This window comes from Tinamus guttatus, unplaced genomic scaffold (genome assembly GCF_059628265.1).
Source record: "Tinamus guttatus ecotype Peru unplaced genomic scaffold, ASM5962826v1 Tinamus_guttatus_pri_ptg000656l, whole genome shotgun sequence".
Lineage (NCBI taxonomy): Eukaryota > Metazoa > Chordata > Aves > Tinamiformes > Tinamidae > Tinamus > Tinamus guttatus.
This window is the reverse complement of record NW_028289190.1, coordinates 209298-227575: the sequence shown is the minus strand read 5'-3', so window position 1 is coordinate 227575 and position 18278 is coordinate 209298. Positions and strand designations below refer to the sequence as shown.

At 38.1% G+C, this 18278-nt stretch overlaps 1 protein-coding gene across 2 annotated transcripts; it reads left to right on the top strand.

Moving 5' to 3' along the window:
• Positions 1-4205: 4205 nt before the first annotated feature.
• On the top strand, positions 4206-17893 carry LOC104565903 (SMAD family member 4). 2 transcript variants are annotated; one of them, XM_088536312.1, is made up of 11 exons: positions 4206-4464; positions 5363-5537; positions 5963-5992; positions 7612-7827; positions 9588-9704; positions 9837-9947; positions 11966-12016; positions 13512-13695; positions 14693-14861; positions 16083-16221; positions 17593-17893. In XM_088536312.1, the coding sequence occupies exons 1-11, from the start codon at positions 4216-4218 to the stop codon at positions 17802-17804; spliced, it is 1653 nt and encodes a 550-aa protein (XP_088392438.1). In that variant the 5' UTR covers positions 4206-4215; the 3' UTR covers positions 17805-17893. The 2 variants fall into 2 exon arrangements, with proteins under 2 accessions (XP_088392438.1, XP_088392439.1); XM_088536313.1 differs by lacking the exon at positions 9588-9704.
• Positions 17894-18278: the final 385 nt, after the last annotated feature.

The window sequence follows — 18278 nt, the reverse complement described above, 5'->3', positions numbered from 1 at the left end:
AAGATTTTCTCCTAATAAAGCTCCCTGTATTCTCTTCAGAGTGTGTATATGTGGCTGTGGTATGTATATAGGTTTCTGCACACTTTTTTGATTAAGAGTGTCAAAGAATCCCTCATGTTGAAACAGCTCAGCAATTGTAAGGCCTTTCAAATACTTGGAATTTGGGCCTTGCACTGTTTTCGTTACCTGTGTTTTTTGGCACATATAAGCACTTGCTCTTAAGCCGAGCTAGTTTATAATATGACTTTGCTGGTGCAGCTGAAGGAGTGCTGGCAAACAAGGTGGAATATTAATTTTCTGTTCTATAATCCATTGATAATCCCATTGGGTGAGATCTTTAACCTGCTTTTTTTTATACTTTGCTTAATTTTGGTTAGTGTCAGCTTGACCAGGAGCACCTTGCCTGTGTGAAGGGGAGGGCTCTCCTGCAGCTGTTAGCTAGCAATAGGTTTGCATAGTTTTTGCAGAAGGTTCTGGTGATGTTACTAAAATGTTTGCTACTTAGAGAAACAGAGTTTAGTAGTGAATTTGAGAATGGCGGATTAGATTGAGTCAGTATTGTTTTTACTCTGCTTTACTACCCATAGGATAATTATAAATTGAATAAAAGCCCTAGCATGAAAGCTCAGTAATCTTACTTTCACATACTTAAGTCAATGATCTATTTGATTTTAATGATATAAGATAGCATAGTTTTGCAGATGCACATGTTTCTAGAATTATTTAGATTGTTCAGGTAACCATTTTTGGTTACCTGAATTATCCACAGCCATGAAAGTGAGGCATGTGGCACCAGTGTTGCATTTTTATTTTTTACCAGCTGCTTCATGTTTTGAATTTCATTGCCTAGGCTAAAAAGATGCATTGCCCTTCATGAAGGCCGTGTTAGGGTGGATAGGGGAATTAGTGTTTGTCCAATTCTGTGTCAGTCCTTAAAGAAGAGTTTTGGTTAATGGTTACTTATCAGTTCCCCCACATAGGAGTGAGTTTGTACTAGATCATCAAAGGTGTTTTTAATTGTCAGTTTAACTCCTTTTCTTTTCCAGATTTATCTCCTCTCCAGAGGATCTTGTTCTTGTCACAATTCTTAGATTGTGACAGAACAGTCATTGTTATGCATACTTTTATAACAAACCTACTTTTTTTTTTAAATAAATTACTTCCCATAGCATGAAGTACTTCTCTAACTTCATAGCTTCTTATGTTAGCTTGTCCCTTCTTTCTTCTCTATTCCCATTGCGTTACAACAATAGGGAGAAAATTATGTCTCTTATTCCCAGCTAGGCCTTATCAGGTGAACTGAAAACTTGGCTGCAAAGGGTCTTTCCTTTTTCTTGTGTTCTCTGTCTATTCTTGCTGCCCTGTTTCCCCCCAGGGACTCGCACCCATTTCTGGCTCTGGGAGAGCTGTGGATGGAGGGAGGCAAGAAGGGCTCTACTCACTGGGTTCTGCTCTGCCTCTTCTGCAGCAATCCTAACCTTTAGCTGCAGTGTGGGATTGCCTATGGAGGGGGAGTGCTAAATTACAGCTGTTTTATTCAAATCTCACGCTCACATCAAATGCATTGAATGTTAAATCACACAAATAAGCATAATGTTGTTTTAGAGTACATATACTGCTCCATATCTGGGGGCATGTTAGGACCTTATCTTGAAAGGCTATCTTCTAAAAATATAATGCATCAAGATTGCATCTTGTTTTTACTTTTACACATAGAGGTAAAGGAGTAAGGAGGTGTTAAGGCACTTGAATGTGTGACTCAGTCAACGATAGGTTTGGAGAGCTACTTTGTAAGATACTAAATTTTGTGAATGTGAAATAACTTGGCTTATGTGCAAAATATACTAGTGTGTGTAGTACTTCCAAAGCAATGCATCACAGCATTTGCCCATATAGGTTGCTTTGATAGCAGCTAGCTGCTCCCCTTGTCCTGTGAATCGAATTTGCAGCACGAAAGGCAGGATTCCTATAACGGAGGCTCTGAAAGGAAGGCTCCTGAATTCCCTGTGATTGCACCCTAGCAGTAACAGCTTCAAAACCCCAAGCGAACCGCCTGCCTTTCAAAAGTGCTGAACAGTCAGAAGCTCCTACTGAAAGCTGAGGGGTGACTCAACGTTTCTGAAGATCATTCCACCTAAATAAGGTTTTATTTGCCTCATCTTAGTTCTATGAAAGCCAGCGGGCAAAATCCTCATTCATAATTTCTAGGGGTGTAGGAAAGAGCTGCAGGCCTAAAATGTTTCTTTATTTAAAACTCTTCGCTAATATCTTAATCTAGTCACTTATGCATACGAGAGTAATCATAAATATCTGGGGTGGTGTTTTATATTTAAGGAAAATGATGTTCTCTTCTGTTTAAGCTGGCAAGTTTTTGCAGATTTCTGTGCATGCTCGTTGCTATGGTGAATGCCTGGCAGGTTAAGCTTGACTTTTAAAAGAGGATTACTGAGCTCTAGTGCAAAAATGCCAGTGTTGAGGGAGAAACTTTAATAGCTAGGTAGAACGGTCCTACTCAAACTTTTAGGGAATTGTGTTCTTTGGGGAGAAATTAGGTCTGAAACCTTCTTTACAAAGGGAGAAAACTACTGAAAATGGAAAGGGGGCAGATTTGTGCTGTTTTTCCTCAAGTATTCCACTGTGATTTATATTCCAGTTGAAATTAGAGAAGACATTAAATAGGGAAGTCTTTGTTTTGTTATGTAATTGCGCTGGAATTGTCTTGTATTATTCCTTTTGCAAAAAGGAAAATGATGCATTTGCACTGTAATTTTCGTGATGCATTAACTTTCTAAATTAAAACTGCTGCTGTTTGTGTGGTGCGTTTGTTTCCAATAAATAGTTGCTGCTGTTGTACCTCCTAACAAGTAGCAAATTCCAATGTAGTAACAGGTCTTTGACCCAACTTGTGCCTCAGATATGTGGGGAAAAAAACACCTTTTTTTTTCCTTAAGTATTGAAATCGTGTATATTTTAAGTCAGAGTAACATGTTTAAGTTTACTCAGAAAATGTAAATAATAAAATCAGTAATGTATATTTGCTGCCAGTGTTTTGAGAAAGTTAGGCCAAATAGTTGCTAGAATTATTACTTGGCTGACTACCTGAAACCAGAGTTGCACAAAACCTACTATCCTAAGTGTCTGGATAAAGTGAGATCAAATGCAACAATTAGTTCATTCAGAATTGGCAAAAGCAACACAGCTCTTCTCCTAAATTATGAATTAAAGGGAACTTGAAGAGGATGAGGTCTGCTAGTCCTGAAGAGTAACACAATGAGTGGAAATCATTCTAGGTGTATTTCCTTTACAAACGAATTTAAAGGCCAAAATATGTTATGATGAACTTACACTAAACATAAGGGTAAGGAATAATTAAAGCAGCTCTGTTTGACTGAGATAATTTGGAAATGCCTGTTTTTAAATGATTTTATTGATTTGTCTTGATCCAAAAAAAGTTTCACAGAAACAAGGAAATAGAAATGCTCTAGGTGTAGTTCTTGAATACGTATGCTGCTGAGTTATCTAAGAGTGTGTTAAGCTCATGGCCAGATGATAATTTTTTTGACTTCTTGGTTAGCAAAGGGAAAAGCTAGAGTTAGTCTGAAGCCAGAATGTAGCAGAAATATTTTAACAGGATCATTAAATACAGCTGACACATGATTCTCATCTACATTTATGCTTCTTCACCTATTTAAATTTTGTTTAAATCCGTGTCCCTTGATTCCCAGTCAGGCTTTTTGCTTGTTTGTCCTACCAGTTGAAAACGTAGGAAATCAATGTCACTGTTCTCCTTTTTCCTAATTTAAAGCCTGTTCATTCATCTAGTAACCCGTGCCTTTCTATATGTACATATTCTGTGTACATGTATATAAAATAATCTTGATTTAAATATTATTCCTAGGGAAAAAAGAGCTTTTATATCTTAAAAAAAAAAAAAAAGTACAGGCAGTGTCTTAAGCATGGGACAAGCAATACAGTTTTTATGTGCTTTTAATATCCTGCACTTAGCTTGAAAATAAAAGAAACGGAAAGCCACAGAACTCCTTAGAAACATGATCTACAATTTGTTAAAAACAATTCTAATATAGATATTTTTTCCTCCTAGGTTTTACCAAGAGACAGTACATCTAACACTTAACTTGGATCATCTCTTGTTCATCATCTTGAAAATCATAACAGCCCCCAAAACTGACATTTGATCTGAAAAAGCTGTGACAAATGGACAATATGTCTATTACTAACACGCCAACAAGTAGTGATGCTTGTCTGAGCATTGTTCACAGTTTGATGTGCCATCGTCAAGGTGGAGAGAGTGAAACTTTTGCCAAACGCGCAATTGAAAGCTTAGTTAAAAAGCTAAAGGAGAAAAAAGATGAATTGGATTCTTTGATTACAGCTATAACTACAAATGGAGCTCATCCTAGCAAGTGTGTTACAATACAGAGAACGCTGGATGGGAGGCTTCAGGTTAGTACAAGTGAAAATCAGATGTTTTCCTCCTAGTGGAATTGGAGCCAAAGTGAGTGAAACAGGATCCTAGAGTACTGAGGAAGAGTAGCTGTTCTGCTGCGTTCCCTCATCCCCATCTGTAGGCATGTTTTTGTGGCTGGGGCTCTGGACTGTTGCATTAGTTGATTATTATTTTTTTCCCCCTCATTCTGTTCCCCCCCCCCCCTTTTCTCCTTCAAAAGGAGCAGAAGGCCTTGAATCGGCCATTCCAAATGAGCGTGTGTGTGGCAGTAAAAAGCAGGTTCACATAACAAAATCAGTTGTCTCTCCTGTTATTTTCACTACCAGCTTCTGGTAGCTCTGTGTTGGTCAGCAGTGTCAAGACCCACGATCCCTTGCTGAGACCCTACAAGGGCTCTGCACGGAGGATTCATGTTAGTCTATGTCATTGGGGCTATATAGCTTAGGTTGTGATGTCTTTGTGCCAGGACAGATGACATGTTTGCTGGATAGCTTTCTGTCTACCCTAGAAACTTTTTTTTTTTTTTTTTTTTTAGAATGGATTTGCATTCTTCTACTTGCAAATTAGTCTAGCTTAGTGCCTCCTTCCTCTTCTGGAGCAAAGATCCTTCATCATCCATGGTGGAGGAGGTGAACATTCTGCTTCTGCCATTTTGTATCCAGTAAATTTTCTGGAATCACAGTGTTGACTTAACCATAGCAAAACCCTAATCTAAACTTATTTCCATCAACTACAAATCTTCAGTAAAATGTACCAATTTTTTTTATTTATATTTTGATGATGGAGAAAAGTTGTGGGTTTTTTTTTTTCTCTCTCCTTCTAGCTTTGCTCCGTACTAAATAAAGGGAAGATTCTTTGTATTTTCCCAATCAACTTTTGCGTCTGACTTTTTAGGTGGCTGGTCGCAAGGGATTCCCTCATGTGATTTATGCTCGTCTTTGGAGGTGGCCTGATCTTCATAAAAATGAACTCAAGCATGTTAAATATTGTCAGTATGCTTTTGACTTAAAATGTGACAGTGTCTGTGTAAATCCTTACCATTATGAGCGTGTAGTATCACCTGGCATCGGTAAGTAGATTCTTGATGTAAAGGAATAAGATGTAGAAATGTTTTCCTTTGATCTTAGAGAACACAGGCTTAAATTAGAAATAGAAACATTAACTTTTGATGATCTAATTATAGCTTATTCTCATATTCTCTTGCCCATCTTCGTAATGGAGTTATTCTTATATCTTTGTTCCAAATCTGAAAGAACAGATTGTAGCTTTTGTTTTAGCCTTTACATTGACTTCACAGGCAATTGCAATAGTTAATGTGTTTCCTAAGGATGATTTAGCATCTAGAGCTGTGCGATGCAGGGGTGTAGCATATGGAGTCTTTAATATTGATTTGTGTAAGCTTATAAATTTGGTGTTCGAACACTTGCACTTAAACACTTGTGTTTATATAATACCTCCTTTTTCTTCTCTTTTTTTTTATTTTTTTAAATAAAGATCTCTCAGGATTGACACTACAGAGTTCAAGTAAGTAGTTCTGTCTACTGTTACATTTCTACATTTCTATGAATCTAACTGTGTTAGAGTCTTAAAATAATTTACTTACACCTATGTATCCTTTGGGGGAGGGAGGATAAAAAGCAAGTGAAAATACATTTATCTCACCAGTTTTGGAAAACTTTAAGCAGTGCACGTAAGGTAAATATATTGATCAATCCTTTCAGGAAAGGCTTCAATTCAGCTCATAGGTAATGTCCTGTCTTCATCACCTACAATGTATAAACCTCACAAAATGAAAATCAAAAAAACTTCACTGGGGAGTGCTGCTACCAAAAAAAAAAAAAAAAGGGGGGGGGGAGGAGAGAGACCTATAGTAGTATGATACCCTAATTAACTGCTTTGAGAATGATAGATGCTTATTATTTAATAAGTGGTTTAGCAAGTAAACAGTTGAACTTGCAAATGAGAATTCTGCAATTAACATGCAATTAAATAAAGCAGTCTAATCTTATTAGTCGCTCTGAAAATCATGGGGGAAATATTTAAAACTTGTGAGAAATTGGACATTGTTTGACATGTTCAGAAATCACTGAAATTGCACAGCTGGTAACTGCTTTTTTTTCAAAACTAAAGTGCTTTCTTGTAGAGGAAATATGTTGAGAAGTGGATCTGTGTAAACCTCTGCTTGTATGTTATTAAAAATGTTCAAGCAAAAGCTACTTAAACTGCTAATGTCATAAGTTTTAACTTAGGTGTTCATCTACTGCTTTGTATAAGTTGCCAGTGTTTTCTGAAAAAATGATCTTTTATAGAGTATCAAAACATAAAGACCATTAATTAACTACCTGTGTCTTTCATTGCCGTGCTTTTTTTTCCCAATAGGAAATAGAAAATTATAGTCAAATTTTAATATATTTAAGGCTCCTTTAAAAATGAACTTGGATTTTAAAGTAGTTTGCAAGTTTAACATGCTCAACGGAATATGTAGAAATAAATTCTTGTGGTGATGATAGTAGTAATTTCTTGTATGTAGAATATTATGAATTAAAGGCTACAGTGGAGAAGTAGGTGATTTATCATCTTTTAATGTGAATTTATTGGGTTTGGTCAATTATAATGGAAGTTGCTTAAAATTTTTTCTTAATGGCTAAATTTTTTTTAAGGGTTTAAAGGTTTTTATATGCATGAATTACCTGTTTTAATGGGAGGCTTATGCCTTGTATTTTCTGATTTATTATAATAGGAATTGTTCTGTTACTGCATTAACATATACTCAGGCACTTATCAAAAAGCGTGTTCTCCCTTCTTCTCTTTTTATCCACGTCCAATCATGCACTGATGGAATAAAAAACAAAATGAGATGAGAAGGTACTACTTTAGGGCTAAACTGCTTGTTTGAAAGCAGCAAGTAAAATAAATGCTTTAGTTTGCCATCCAGTTATGCTTTAAAATTTCCTCCTGCTAGTTTTTAAGTGTTTATTTATAATGTAAACGATGTTTCTCTGTTTTAGCAATGTTTATATAGGTCAAGTGCCCCACCCAGTAGTTTAAATAGCATTGTTACTGTTTGAAAGTAGTATTGCAATTTAGAGTTAAATCTTGCAAGTAATTTTGCTTTGCATATTCAAGTGTTTGCTTCTTCACAGCTCCATCAAGCATGTTGGTGAAAGATGAATATGTTCATGACTACGAGGGGCAGCCGTCTTTGTCATCTGCTGAAGGCCACTCAGTCCAAACCATCCAGCATCCGCCAAGTAACAGAGCATCTACAGAGCCTTACAGCACCCCAGCCATGTTAGCTCCTGCTGAGGCCAGCACTACCAGCACCACTAACTTTCCCAACATTCCTGTGGCTTCAACAAGTAAGCTGGCGATTTTTTTTTTTTTGAATACTAAGCTTTAAATATGTGCAAGGTTAAAGATAACCACTGATCTTGCTGAAAATAGGTCTTGTAGGGAAAATGTAGGGTTGCAAGATTACTCTGATGCAGTGTAGCGATAGCACAATCTAGGTAATTTTGTAAGCTTTCAAATGAAGATTTACTTGCAGCTTAATTTGAATAGCCTTCTATAATAAACCTTTTTGTAATAATGATGAGCGGTCCAAGGCCATTTTGAACAGTCTAGACTGTTCAATGCTCCAGTATTCAACTGTTGACCGCTGCCAGAAAGTAATATGGCTGATACTGGAATAATTGTTGTGGGAATGAGAGCACCTCAGTATTTTATTGCAACAGCAAGTGAGATGACACTGATTTATTTGAGGATGGCAATACTGAGAGGTTCACAGACAGTTTTCTTCAGTGTTTTATAAGCTGGGAGAATGAGTCTTCCAGGTTTAACCTGCTTCCTCTTGTAACTGCCCACTCTGCTACCAAAGTCACTGCCTTGATTAATATCCTCATAATTCCTTTGAGGTGCTTTATCTTTTTTTTTTTTTTTTTTTTTTTTTTTTCCTTCTGACTGCTCTGTGTGTGTTTGGTACATGTGGAAGAGTTCAGGTAACCGGCATCAAACCTCACACTTGAGTTTAGCAGGACACTTGAGCATTCCCATGTTACTTGGGCATTGTCCTGCAGTCCTGATTAGAGGAAACCATGGAGTTTGGAGGGGTTTCATATACTCTGCAACCCTTAAGTATCAAAGGTGTGTGAGTATAATGGAATTCATGCTATCAAATTTAAATTATGGTGGCATGATATTTAGATCGTGTTCTTTAATTTTAGCTGCTGACTCTTTTGTTAAAACCAATAATAGTTTTTCCAGGCTGAGAGATGTAATTTGCATTTGTTTCCGGGGGGGGGGGGATAGGTGGCTTAATCCTTTTGATTAAAAAAGTGTTGTGCAAAGGCAATAACTTTTTCTTATCGTTTCTATAATTGTTGGAGCCAAGTGAACAAGAAAAAAAAAATAGTTTTTAGGTTTTAATACAAGTTTTGAATATCCTAAGTTCTGTTAGCCAGACAGTTTGAGTGTGCAAATCTACTTGTGAAACTGCCTATTGGTTTAGTGTGATGGCTGACCTGAAGCCTTTTAAAATCAAATTCTGTTATCCTGTTCTGAAATTTTGGTAGCTTTACTTTAAGCATTAGACACATTTTGAATCACTTATTTGGGAGAAGAAGGAAAACAAAGAAAACAAAAACAAACAAACAAAAAAAGCCCAGCTTTTGTAGAGAGGAGTTCAGTGATGTATGCAGCTATGTTCCAGCACTATTTGTTAAAAGAAGATGCTGTTCAATATGTTTTGGAGGAATACGTATTTCAGTGAGTGTCCTCATTAGGAGCAGTAGCAATAGCATCTTAAAATTATTGGGAAAACTGTTTATTGAATAAACCTTTAACATCACTACTTTCTTTTCAGATTGAAAGATGAGTTGTGTGCGAATTTTCTGCATACTTCTACTCCTAAAATATTAAGCATGTCTTAGAGTCGAAATTAGCTGATAGAAACCATCTTGCTCGAAGATTCCCAAGACACTTGGGGCGGGGGGGAGGCACCAAAACCAAACAGGGGATTGCAGTGTCCTCAGTTGTGTGTATTTTCCTACCCAGTAGTGCTGAGCTCTTCTTATTTCAAGTTTTGGAACATGCATGAATAGGTAGTGTGTTCTTTTACCAGGTCAACCTCCCAGTATATTGACAGGTAGCCATAGTGATGGACTCTTACAGATTGCTTCAGGGCCCCAGCCAGCAGCTCAGCAGAATGGGTTTACAGCTCAACCAGCTGCTTATCACAGTGAGTATATACATATGTGCACTCTTAGTTTTCTAAAACCACTTTCCAAATGTTCAGGAGAAATAAAGGATTAGAAATAAGATGAAGAAAAACTCCCTTAAAAAACAATAACTCCTTTCTTTCTTTTTCTAGATAGTACTACAACTTGGACTGGAAGTCGGACGGCAGCCTACACACCTACCATACCTCACCACCAGAATGGCCATCTTCAGCACCATCCACCTATGCATCCTGGACATTACTGTAAGTAATGTAGATTATAAAATCATTTTGTTTCTTTTTTCTCTTATGGTGGGAATTCGTGATTAGTCCCCCTCACCCACAAAGCATATTCTTTCTTGTTACGAAACTGCAATTACTGGGCGTAGTAAATTCTGACAGCTTAATATACAAACTTAATGGACTACTTTCAGTTAAAGCAGCAAGAAGAAACCAAAAATTCAGATAGTTTCACTATAGCTATCTATACTGCAGCTGTTTTTTACGTAACTAAAATTGTGTTTCCTTTTTAAACTTCTAGTTTAAAAGCCTCTGTAATTTTGAAATAAGTACTACTTTGGATCTTTAGATCATTTGCTTAAAAGTTGATGCAGAATGTGTTGTTTGGATCTTTTTTTTCCTTTTAAGTCTTGAGGTTGCTATTTTTATTCTCTAGAAGTTTTGAAGTTTCATCTCGTCTTAATGATAGAGTACTCTAAACTTTGGAGGACGTGTTTGTCCGTGCGTATAAGTCAGTTTAGAAGAAGTTTTCAAAAGCTTATGCAGTAAATGTTTGTCAGCAGAATGGTCTTGCGACAGCCTGATTCATGAGTGCATTTGGCACACAAGCTTGAACATCTCTCTGGGCTATGAAATAAGAGCATAACCTCTCCTGTTATGGTACAGGCGTTGGGGAAGAAAAAAAAATTACCAAATTTCTGCTCTTAAGTGCCTAGCAGAGTATGTGTGTTTGAGAGCAGTGGGAAAAAAAAAAAAAAACAACAACAACAAAATTTTTTTTTCTTAATTTTGGTATTCAGAAATGACAAAAAGCTGGAATAGTTTTGATTCTCCTAATATAGTCCTTAACCGGTTAATTTGTGTGTGGCAGTCATTGTTCTTGGGCTAGTCGAGGGGGGAATATAATGTGAGATAATGTTAGAATGACTCTCCAATCTGTCTTTATGAAGAAAAAATGTGGTTTAGATCTGGTTATTAAATTTAATTGTTCTGTTCTATTAGGATCCCCCTTCTCATCTAACTTGTCAGAAATACCAGGATTGAACAACTGCACTGGTGCTGTAGATACTCTATAATGTCTTTTGGTGCATGTATCTTTCCATAATCAATATTTGTAGCTGAATGGTAACACCACATTAGTGCTTTTCTTCGCTGCTGCATCTTTTTACTTCAGATAGTCTCATCTTTTGAAACCTACCAACATTGTGCCTGTTTTGACATCTAAACTGACCTTTACCAAGACCATATTCAGTATCTTTTTTTCTTTAGAAAACTTGTTCACTAGGGCTTTTTCTGTCACCTTCCCCCCCCCCTCCCCCCACTACCACTCTTTAGAAGATGTTTATAGTCAAGTCAGGGAGGGTGTGAAGAGGATGGAGCCAGGCTTTTCTCAGTGGTTTCCAGTGATAGGATGAGAGTCGAGGGGCACAAATCGAAACACAGAAAGCTCCATCTGACCACGAGGAAAAAACAAGGGTGGCAGAGCACTGGGACAGGTTGAAGGCACAAAGAGGTTGTGGAGTCTCCATCCTTGGAAATCCTTGAAACCCATCTGAACATGGTCCTGGGCAATGTGTCTAGGCAACCCTGCTTGAGCAGGGGGATTGGAGCTCCCTCCAGAGATCCCTTCCAACCTCAACCACTCTGTGATTTTTTTTTTTTTTTTTTGAAGTCCACAGCATCCTGGACAACCTCTTCTGTGAATAGTGAAGCTATTTCTGTTACAACTTTACAATATACCTAGTTTCTGCTATCTCCTTGAACTGGTTTTGGCTTGAGCAGCACAGATAACTTATGCTTATACTGCAGCCTTTCCTCATGGGGTTCCAATTGAGCTTCTTGCTCTATACAATTTCTAAATTTTCAGGAAGCCTGCAAGAGTGCAGTTCTTCTCTGGATGCTCATCTCCTCTGCCAGGTTTAAATCTCCCAAATTTCTGAATCTCTGGCATCTTCTCACAAGCCTTGTTTCCATAGGAAAGCAGGATAAATAAAGAAAATACTTTTCCTCATGTAAAATAAATTGCTTGCTTTCTTTTAAAGGGCCAGTTCACAATGAACTTGCATTCCAGCCTCCTATATCAAATCATCCTGGTAAGTGAAATGGTGTGCTACATATCCTGTAAACTAATAACTTTGTTTTGAGTCTCATTTCTTATAGCAAGTACTCTGAAATTTGTGGGGTGTGTTTTCCCAATGGGAGGAGAGGAAGAATGAACCCTTTTGTGATGAGTCTCCTTTTGATTTTGGACCTCTGCTCTTTGGACCTCTAAAGTGGTGTGAACTGAGCTTAATTTAGGTTCCTAAATCAAATCACAAAAACAATCCTCAAACCCACACTGAGCTGCCATCTAATCCTGAAGATTTCTGGACTCTGTAGCTAGTGGTTGGATATTGACATTTGCTAGGTACCGAACCTGTGCTTCTGTGCCTGCTTAGAAGCATCATGGAGCCAGGAGTTTGTGAATGGCAGGGAGAGAACTGTCTTTTCTGGCTGCTTACCAGGCTGTTGTTTAGGTCTTGTCACTTCAGCTTCCCCTAAATTGAATTCATGCTGTTGATAATTTTCTTTGCCCTCTTCAACAAGCTGGGCTGTTATCCTGTTGTGGAAAAGGTCCATAAAGGTGTTGTAAATCTCTGAAATCCCCAGTAACTTAAGCTTCTGGAAATGTGTGGATTTATGTGTCTGAAAAGAGAAACTCTAACGCTTGAAGTGCTCGCATCAGGTGTTGCAGAGAATTTGAAGAGCCAGTTGCTCTCAGCTAGCCCCAAAGCAGCAAATACACATACAGAGTATCATGTTGTGCTGTCAAGTTTCCTTACTTGAGCATTTGGGTTTCAGTAGCATCCTCTAAGGAACCAGGGTTCCCCATCTCCACATGGCAGCTTCTTCCATCTTGTTTTTCTTTATAAGCTAGTATGAGTTAAAAAGACCTTTTTTTTTTTTTTTTTTTTTTTTTAACATGTCATTTTGTTCCTCTCCCTTGCTTAATACTGTTTTTCTTCTGCCTGCCTTGTTTTCTGGGAAGATCAGTATCTGAATCTGATCTTTGAGATGATTTTCCCCTCTGTCCTTTTTTCCAAACCCATTGTCCTTGCAGAGCAGACACAAAACTGACTTTACTTAGGAGGTAGTTACTTTTATATCTCAAGCAAGATCTCTTTGAGGGTTAATTTCTACCAGCCTAGCTCTGGACAGCCATATGTACGTTCCTTTGTGCTAGAGGAGTCCAAAACCAAACCACAGCCATAAGGCACTGGGGTGCAGATGGCTTACCATATCCAACCAGAGGTATAAATTGTACAAAGATTTGTGAGATCTTTTTAGCTATAGGCAGAAAACACATTTGATATGCAAGATAGTGGCATTGGTATGTGATCAAATAAAACCTGCAAGCCTGTGGTCTTTGCAGCATATAGTATTTTCTCTACTACTTAATGTCTTTGTCCATCTAACCTTGCTTATGGGCATGTGCACTCCCAGTCTGAAAGAGAGTGCAGCTACAGAAGGCCTAATTGATTGTCCCTAATGGGTTTGTAGGGATTTTTTTGCATATGTTTCAGTCTGTTAATTGTTTATCATCTTTAGCTCCAGAATATTGGTGTTCAATCGCATACTTTGAAATGGATGTGCAAGTTGGGGAAACATTTAAGGTTCCTTCAAGCTGTCCAATTGTTACTGTTGATGGATACGTGGATCCGTCTGGAGGAGACCGTTTTTGCCTGGGCCAGCTTTCCAATGTGCACAGAACAGAAGCCATTGAGCGAGCGAGGTATTTTACAGTTACCAAAAGCTTCAGTTGTCTGTTGTGCTTGGTAATATTTTCTGCTGGGTATCCCTTTTGAAATTGCCAGTGTGGTATGTACTGTGGAGCTGAATTAGCTATAGCAGAATATGTATTTCCGGGTCACTACCTTAATGCGTTCAAAACGTGAGCTGTGTGACAGAGACCTTTAGTGCTTTGCAGCAGCACACTGCCTTTTGTTGCTTTCAAAACAGTGCCTTTGAGGATAAAATTACCAACTCGTGCCATTATGTATGCAAGCTGAGCACTAGCTCTGCACCACAGATGAAGTAATGTGAGAATAAATGCAATATATAAATTTGACAAAGTGGCAAATGAAGGCTGCTAGAGAAAGCTAGCTGGATTTTTTGCTGCTGCTTACTGTGCATGTTCTCTGAAACACAGAGAACCCAAGTGATCTTGCAACTTCTTCCTTTTTTCTTTGAAATGAGAAGGAATCAAGAGATTCCCTGTCTTCAAAACCATTGCAGTGGGAACATCAAAGCTGCATTGTAGCATCAAAATGCTAGACTTCTGTAATGTGATCTTAAAAAAAAAATACAGTTCTGCATTAAAATCTGACTTTACCTGTACTTCAATGGCTTCCTATATTAGAAGGCTTGTGGGATTTTACACTTCTGAATAGCACCCCAAATGTGTGTTTGGTATCCTGGCTCTGTGGTGGTAGTGAACATGTTTACAACTATTTTAGTTACTACTTGAGCATTGTTGCTTCAGCATTCTGTGTTTCCTGTATGTTTTATGTGGTATTGCAGGTGGGTTCTTGACTTCACAGATTTTTTTTATAATTGCATACTATATTAAGATATTCTGATTTCAGCTCCTCCTATAAGCAAAGTGTTTCTGAATGTAAACTGTGGTATCACAGGCTGCTGAGCTGGAGAATTGTTCTGTGGTTTATTTAGTAAGGATCTAACTTAGAGTGCCTAAACACAAGTACACTGAAGCTGTGTTCCTTTTTAAGGTTGCACATAGGTAAAGGAGTGCAGCTGGAGTGCAAAGGAGAAGGTGACGTGTGGGTGAGGTGCCTAAGTGACCACGCAGTCTTTGTCCAGAGCTACTACCTGGATAGAGAAGCAGGGCGGGCACCAGGCGATGCTGTTCACAAGATTTACCCAAGTGCATATATCAAGGTTGGTCTGATGCTCTCGGAGGAATATTTGGGGGAAAACAGCACACGCTTGTTTCTTGTAAATGCATTTATTTTGGTCTCAATCTTCTCTACCAACACAAGTAATTTCGCCTTTGATCATTGCTGGTTTTTTTTTTTTTTTAATATATTTCTTTTGGCACATAAACTCTTTACAAAGAGTTTACAAAACTCTTTACAAAATAACTCTTTGTATTTTTACATTTTTAACTCTATGATTTTAAACGAGCTACCACAAAATTTGGGCATGGATTATCTGTTTCTTCACTTTCTCTCCAAAACAAGAAAATTTAGAACAAAAGTATGCATAAATGCAACTTAAAGGTGGTTAAGTGTGCATTTAAAGTGTTACCAACATGAAAATATCTAACTAATGAGCCAGAAGTCAGAGAGCTGCCTGGAAGCAAATACTTCTGGGAGGATTCTTAACTAGGTAGGCCTCTGCCAAACTTGTAATTTTGTAACTGTTTTGTAACTTGTAACTGTTTGAAATGAAATTTGCAGTGACTTGGGTTTTTTTTGTATTCCCTTCTTCAGTATTTCCTTTAACTTCAGTTTTTGCAGGCAGGTTGTATAATGAAGGTGAAAGAAATACCACGAGTCTCTTTCTAATGAAAGCTTTCTAATATGAGAACAGAGTTTTTGATATTAGTGCCCACCCTGACAACAAAAACATAAAATGTCTGCATGCTGAAACTTAGCTATTGTAACTGCAACAATATGTTGTTTGTATTTCTTTTAAATCTGCTATTTTGCTTCAGTAAAGCAATGGCGAAGTCAAGGTGGGCTTGCTGGCTTCTCTTTTTACTCATATGCCTAGCTGCTGGGAATGTTAGGATTTAACTAAATAATCTATAAAAATAAAATAAAACTACCTGGATTTCATCAGCCTGTAGCATTTTGATCCTGCAGTCAATTCCACATAGAATCCTGCTTGAGCCTGCGCATCTTGGGCCATTTTCAATGATGGTGTTTTGGTGTAGCCAGTGGTGCTTACATCAGATAAGAGTCTGTAAGAAATCACTTCAGCGAATTGTTTCGGTCAGAAATTAAACTAGCCAAGAAGTTTGCTCTTGCCCAAGTGAGGGGTGAATCTGGAATTTGCTTTGGGAGGGCAGAACAGTCCAGGCAATAGGGGATGGAGGTTGAGGAATTCTCTCCTTTATTGGTAAATCTACATAGCACAATATATTTATTTTTGAAGGTTTTTGATTTACGCCAGTGTCACCGTCAGATGCAACAGCAGGCTGCCACTGCCCAAGCTGCTGCTGCTGCTCAGGCTGCAGCAGTAGCAGGAAACATCCCTGGACCAGGATCAGTAGGTGGAATAGCCCCAGCCATTAGTAAGTACATCAACTTTAATTTTCCATTTTTCTTTGAAAGCAAATAATCCTGTTCTCCCTTTTAACACACTCTTGCCTGCTTCCTGCAGCAGTACAAACATAGAACGAGGGGCTGGATTTGGGCAGAGTGGGGCTGAAGTGGTATTTAAGTCCATATTTGTTCCCTTTGTACTTGCCTTGTCCTTCATTTTCTTGCTGTGGTCCTTGGGGAATACTGAGTATGGAAGTGGCTGCTTGTTCTGTGAGGAGTGTTGCAGGGTATGTTACAGAATCCCAGAACAGTTGAGGTTGGAAGGGACCTCTAGAGATCATCTAGTGCAACCCCCCTGCTCCAGCAGGGACACCTAGAGCACAGGACACAGGGTGGTGTCCAGGCGGGTTTGGAAGATCTCCAGAGAAGGAGACTCCACAACCTCTCGGGGCAGCCTGTTCCAGGGCTCTGACCATACAAGGTCAAACAGCACAATTGTATTGTTTCAAAGGGAGAGAGGTTTTCTGCTGCTTAAGCAGATCCAAGTTTGAAAAATGATATTTGAGAGCTAAGCTTATAAATATACTACTAAAAGCAGTGGGGAGGACCAGGCCACCAAGTCCCGTATTCAATTTTAAGAAACTTCTTATTAAGGTTCCTGAGAAGATGAGGAGGAGGGGGTATGAGGGTGTTTTTTCCTCTTTATGTTTTTAAATTATTCTGAGCTAGAATTTTACTGGTTGATAAATTCTAGATCCTTAAAATTTTCTCTGAATACTCTTAAAATTGCGAGTATTTGTGTCAGACTGCTTCAGGCTCCATAGTGTTTCCTGTGTTCCTTTTATTGCTCAGTGTATCTTTCCAGCTGTCTTTAAAAAATGTTGAAAGCATTTTGGTGGAAGTGTTTAATTCTTGTTTTAGCCATACTTATGATTAGAAGCTTGCTTGTTGTGTTCATCCTTTTTTGTTTTACCAGAGTGACTAGTGTAATTATTTTTTAAATTCGGCTCCCTGTGGCTGATCTTATGCTGAAATCCTTATGTTAAAAGCACAGTATTCGACAAACTTCAAGAATAAGTGTTTTTGATTGGATTTGTTAAATGAGATTTAAGCATAGTGTGTCACATAAAACGTTAGGTTTCATCATACAACTACTTTCATTATGAGGAGCTTTTGCAATTTAAAGCACTTTAAAAGACTACAGAATGATAAAAAAGAAAGTTTAATGGGAAGAAATGTGAAATTGTTGCAGTTATAGCAGTGATCTGGAAATATTGATTGGCCTTGGCTGTGATGAGAGAGAACTGCATGTGGAGGAACAGCTAAGCAAATGGGATGGCTAAACAAGCAGGGGGTAACAGAGCGTGTGTGAGCATTTACTGGAAACCTCTCCTGTTCAGGTTTGTCAGCTGCTGCTGGAATTGGTGTAGATGACCTTCGACGCTTGTGCATTCTCAGGATGAGTTTTGTAAAAGGTTGGGGACCTGATTACCCAAGGCAGAGCATCAAAGAGACACCCTGCTGGATTGAAATCCACTTGCACCGGGCCCTGCAGCTTCTCGATGAAGTTCTCCACACCATGCCGATTGCAGACCCACAACCTTTAGACTGAGATCCCTCTGCTGCATTGCTGTGGGCCATTATATTGTGAAGATGGTGGATTGTAAAATACAATTCTGTTTATAACCTAAAGATATATTTTACCTTTGTTCTGCTTAATCTTCTAAAACCAGGTTTTAAAAATGTGTTTGCCACCTTGCTCTTAGCAGAAAGTAATTGAACATGCAGAAGTTGGATTTTGGTTATTTTCAGAAATTAACTGTCATACTTTAAGCCCTGAGCCATATATTAAAGGGCGAATGCCTTATAGAGACTTCACAGTACTGGATTTGTTCCCTTTGAAGCTTTTCCTCTCTATCATGGCAACTTGATGCTAAGCCTCACAGGAGCCTTTTGTATGCAGAATATATATTATATATATATTTATATCTGAAAATTCCTTCTAATAGTTATAAACACTTACCTTATAGCAACTTTTAAATTTCAACTGATGTTCTTTTTGGAGAACAAGAGTTAACAGAAGACT

Bases quoted from the DNA above. Each gene is read 5' to 3' on its own strand.
- LOC104565903 (XM_088536312.1), top strand. From the start codon at position 4,216: ATGGACAATATGTCTATTACTAACACGCCAACAAGTAGTGATGCTTGT. The intron at 9,705-9,836 runs GTGAGTATATAC...TTCTTTTTCTAG, and splicing joins TCAACCAGCTGCTTATCACA to ATAGTACTACAACTTGGACT. The intron at 13,696-14,692 runs GTATTTTACAGT...TTCCTTTTTAAG, and splicing joins GAAGCCATTGAGCGAGCGAG to GTTGCACATAGGTAAAGGAG.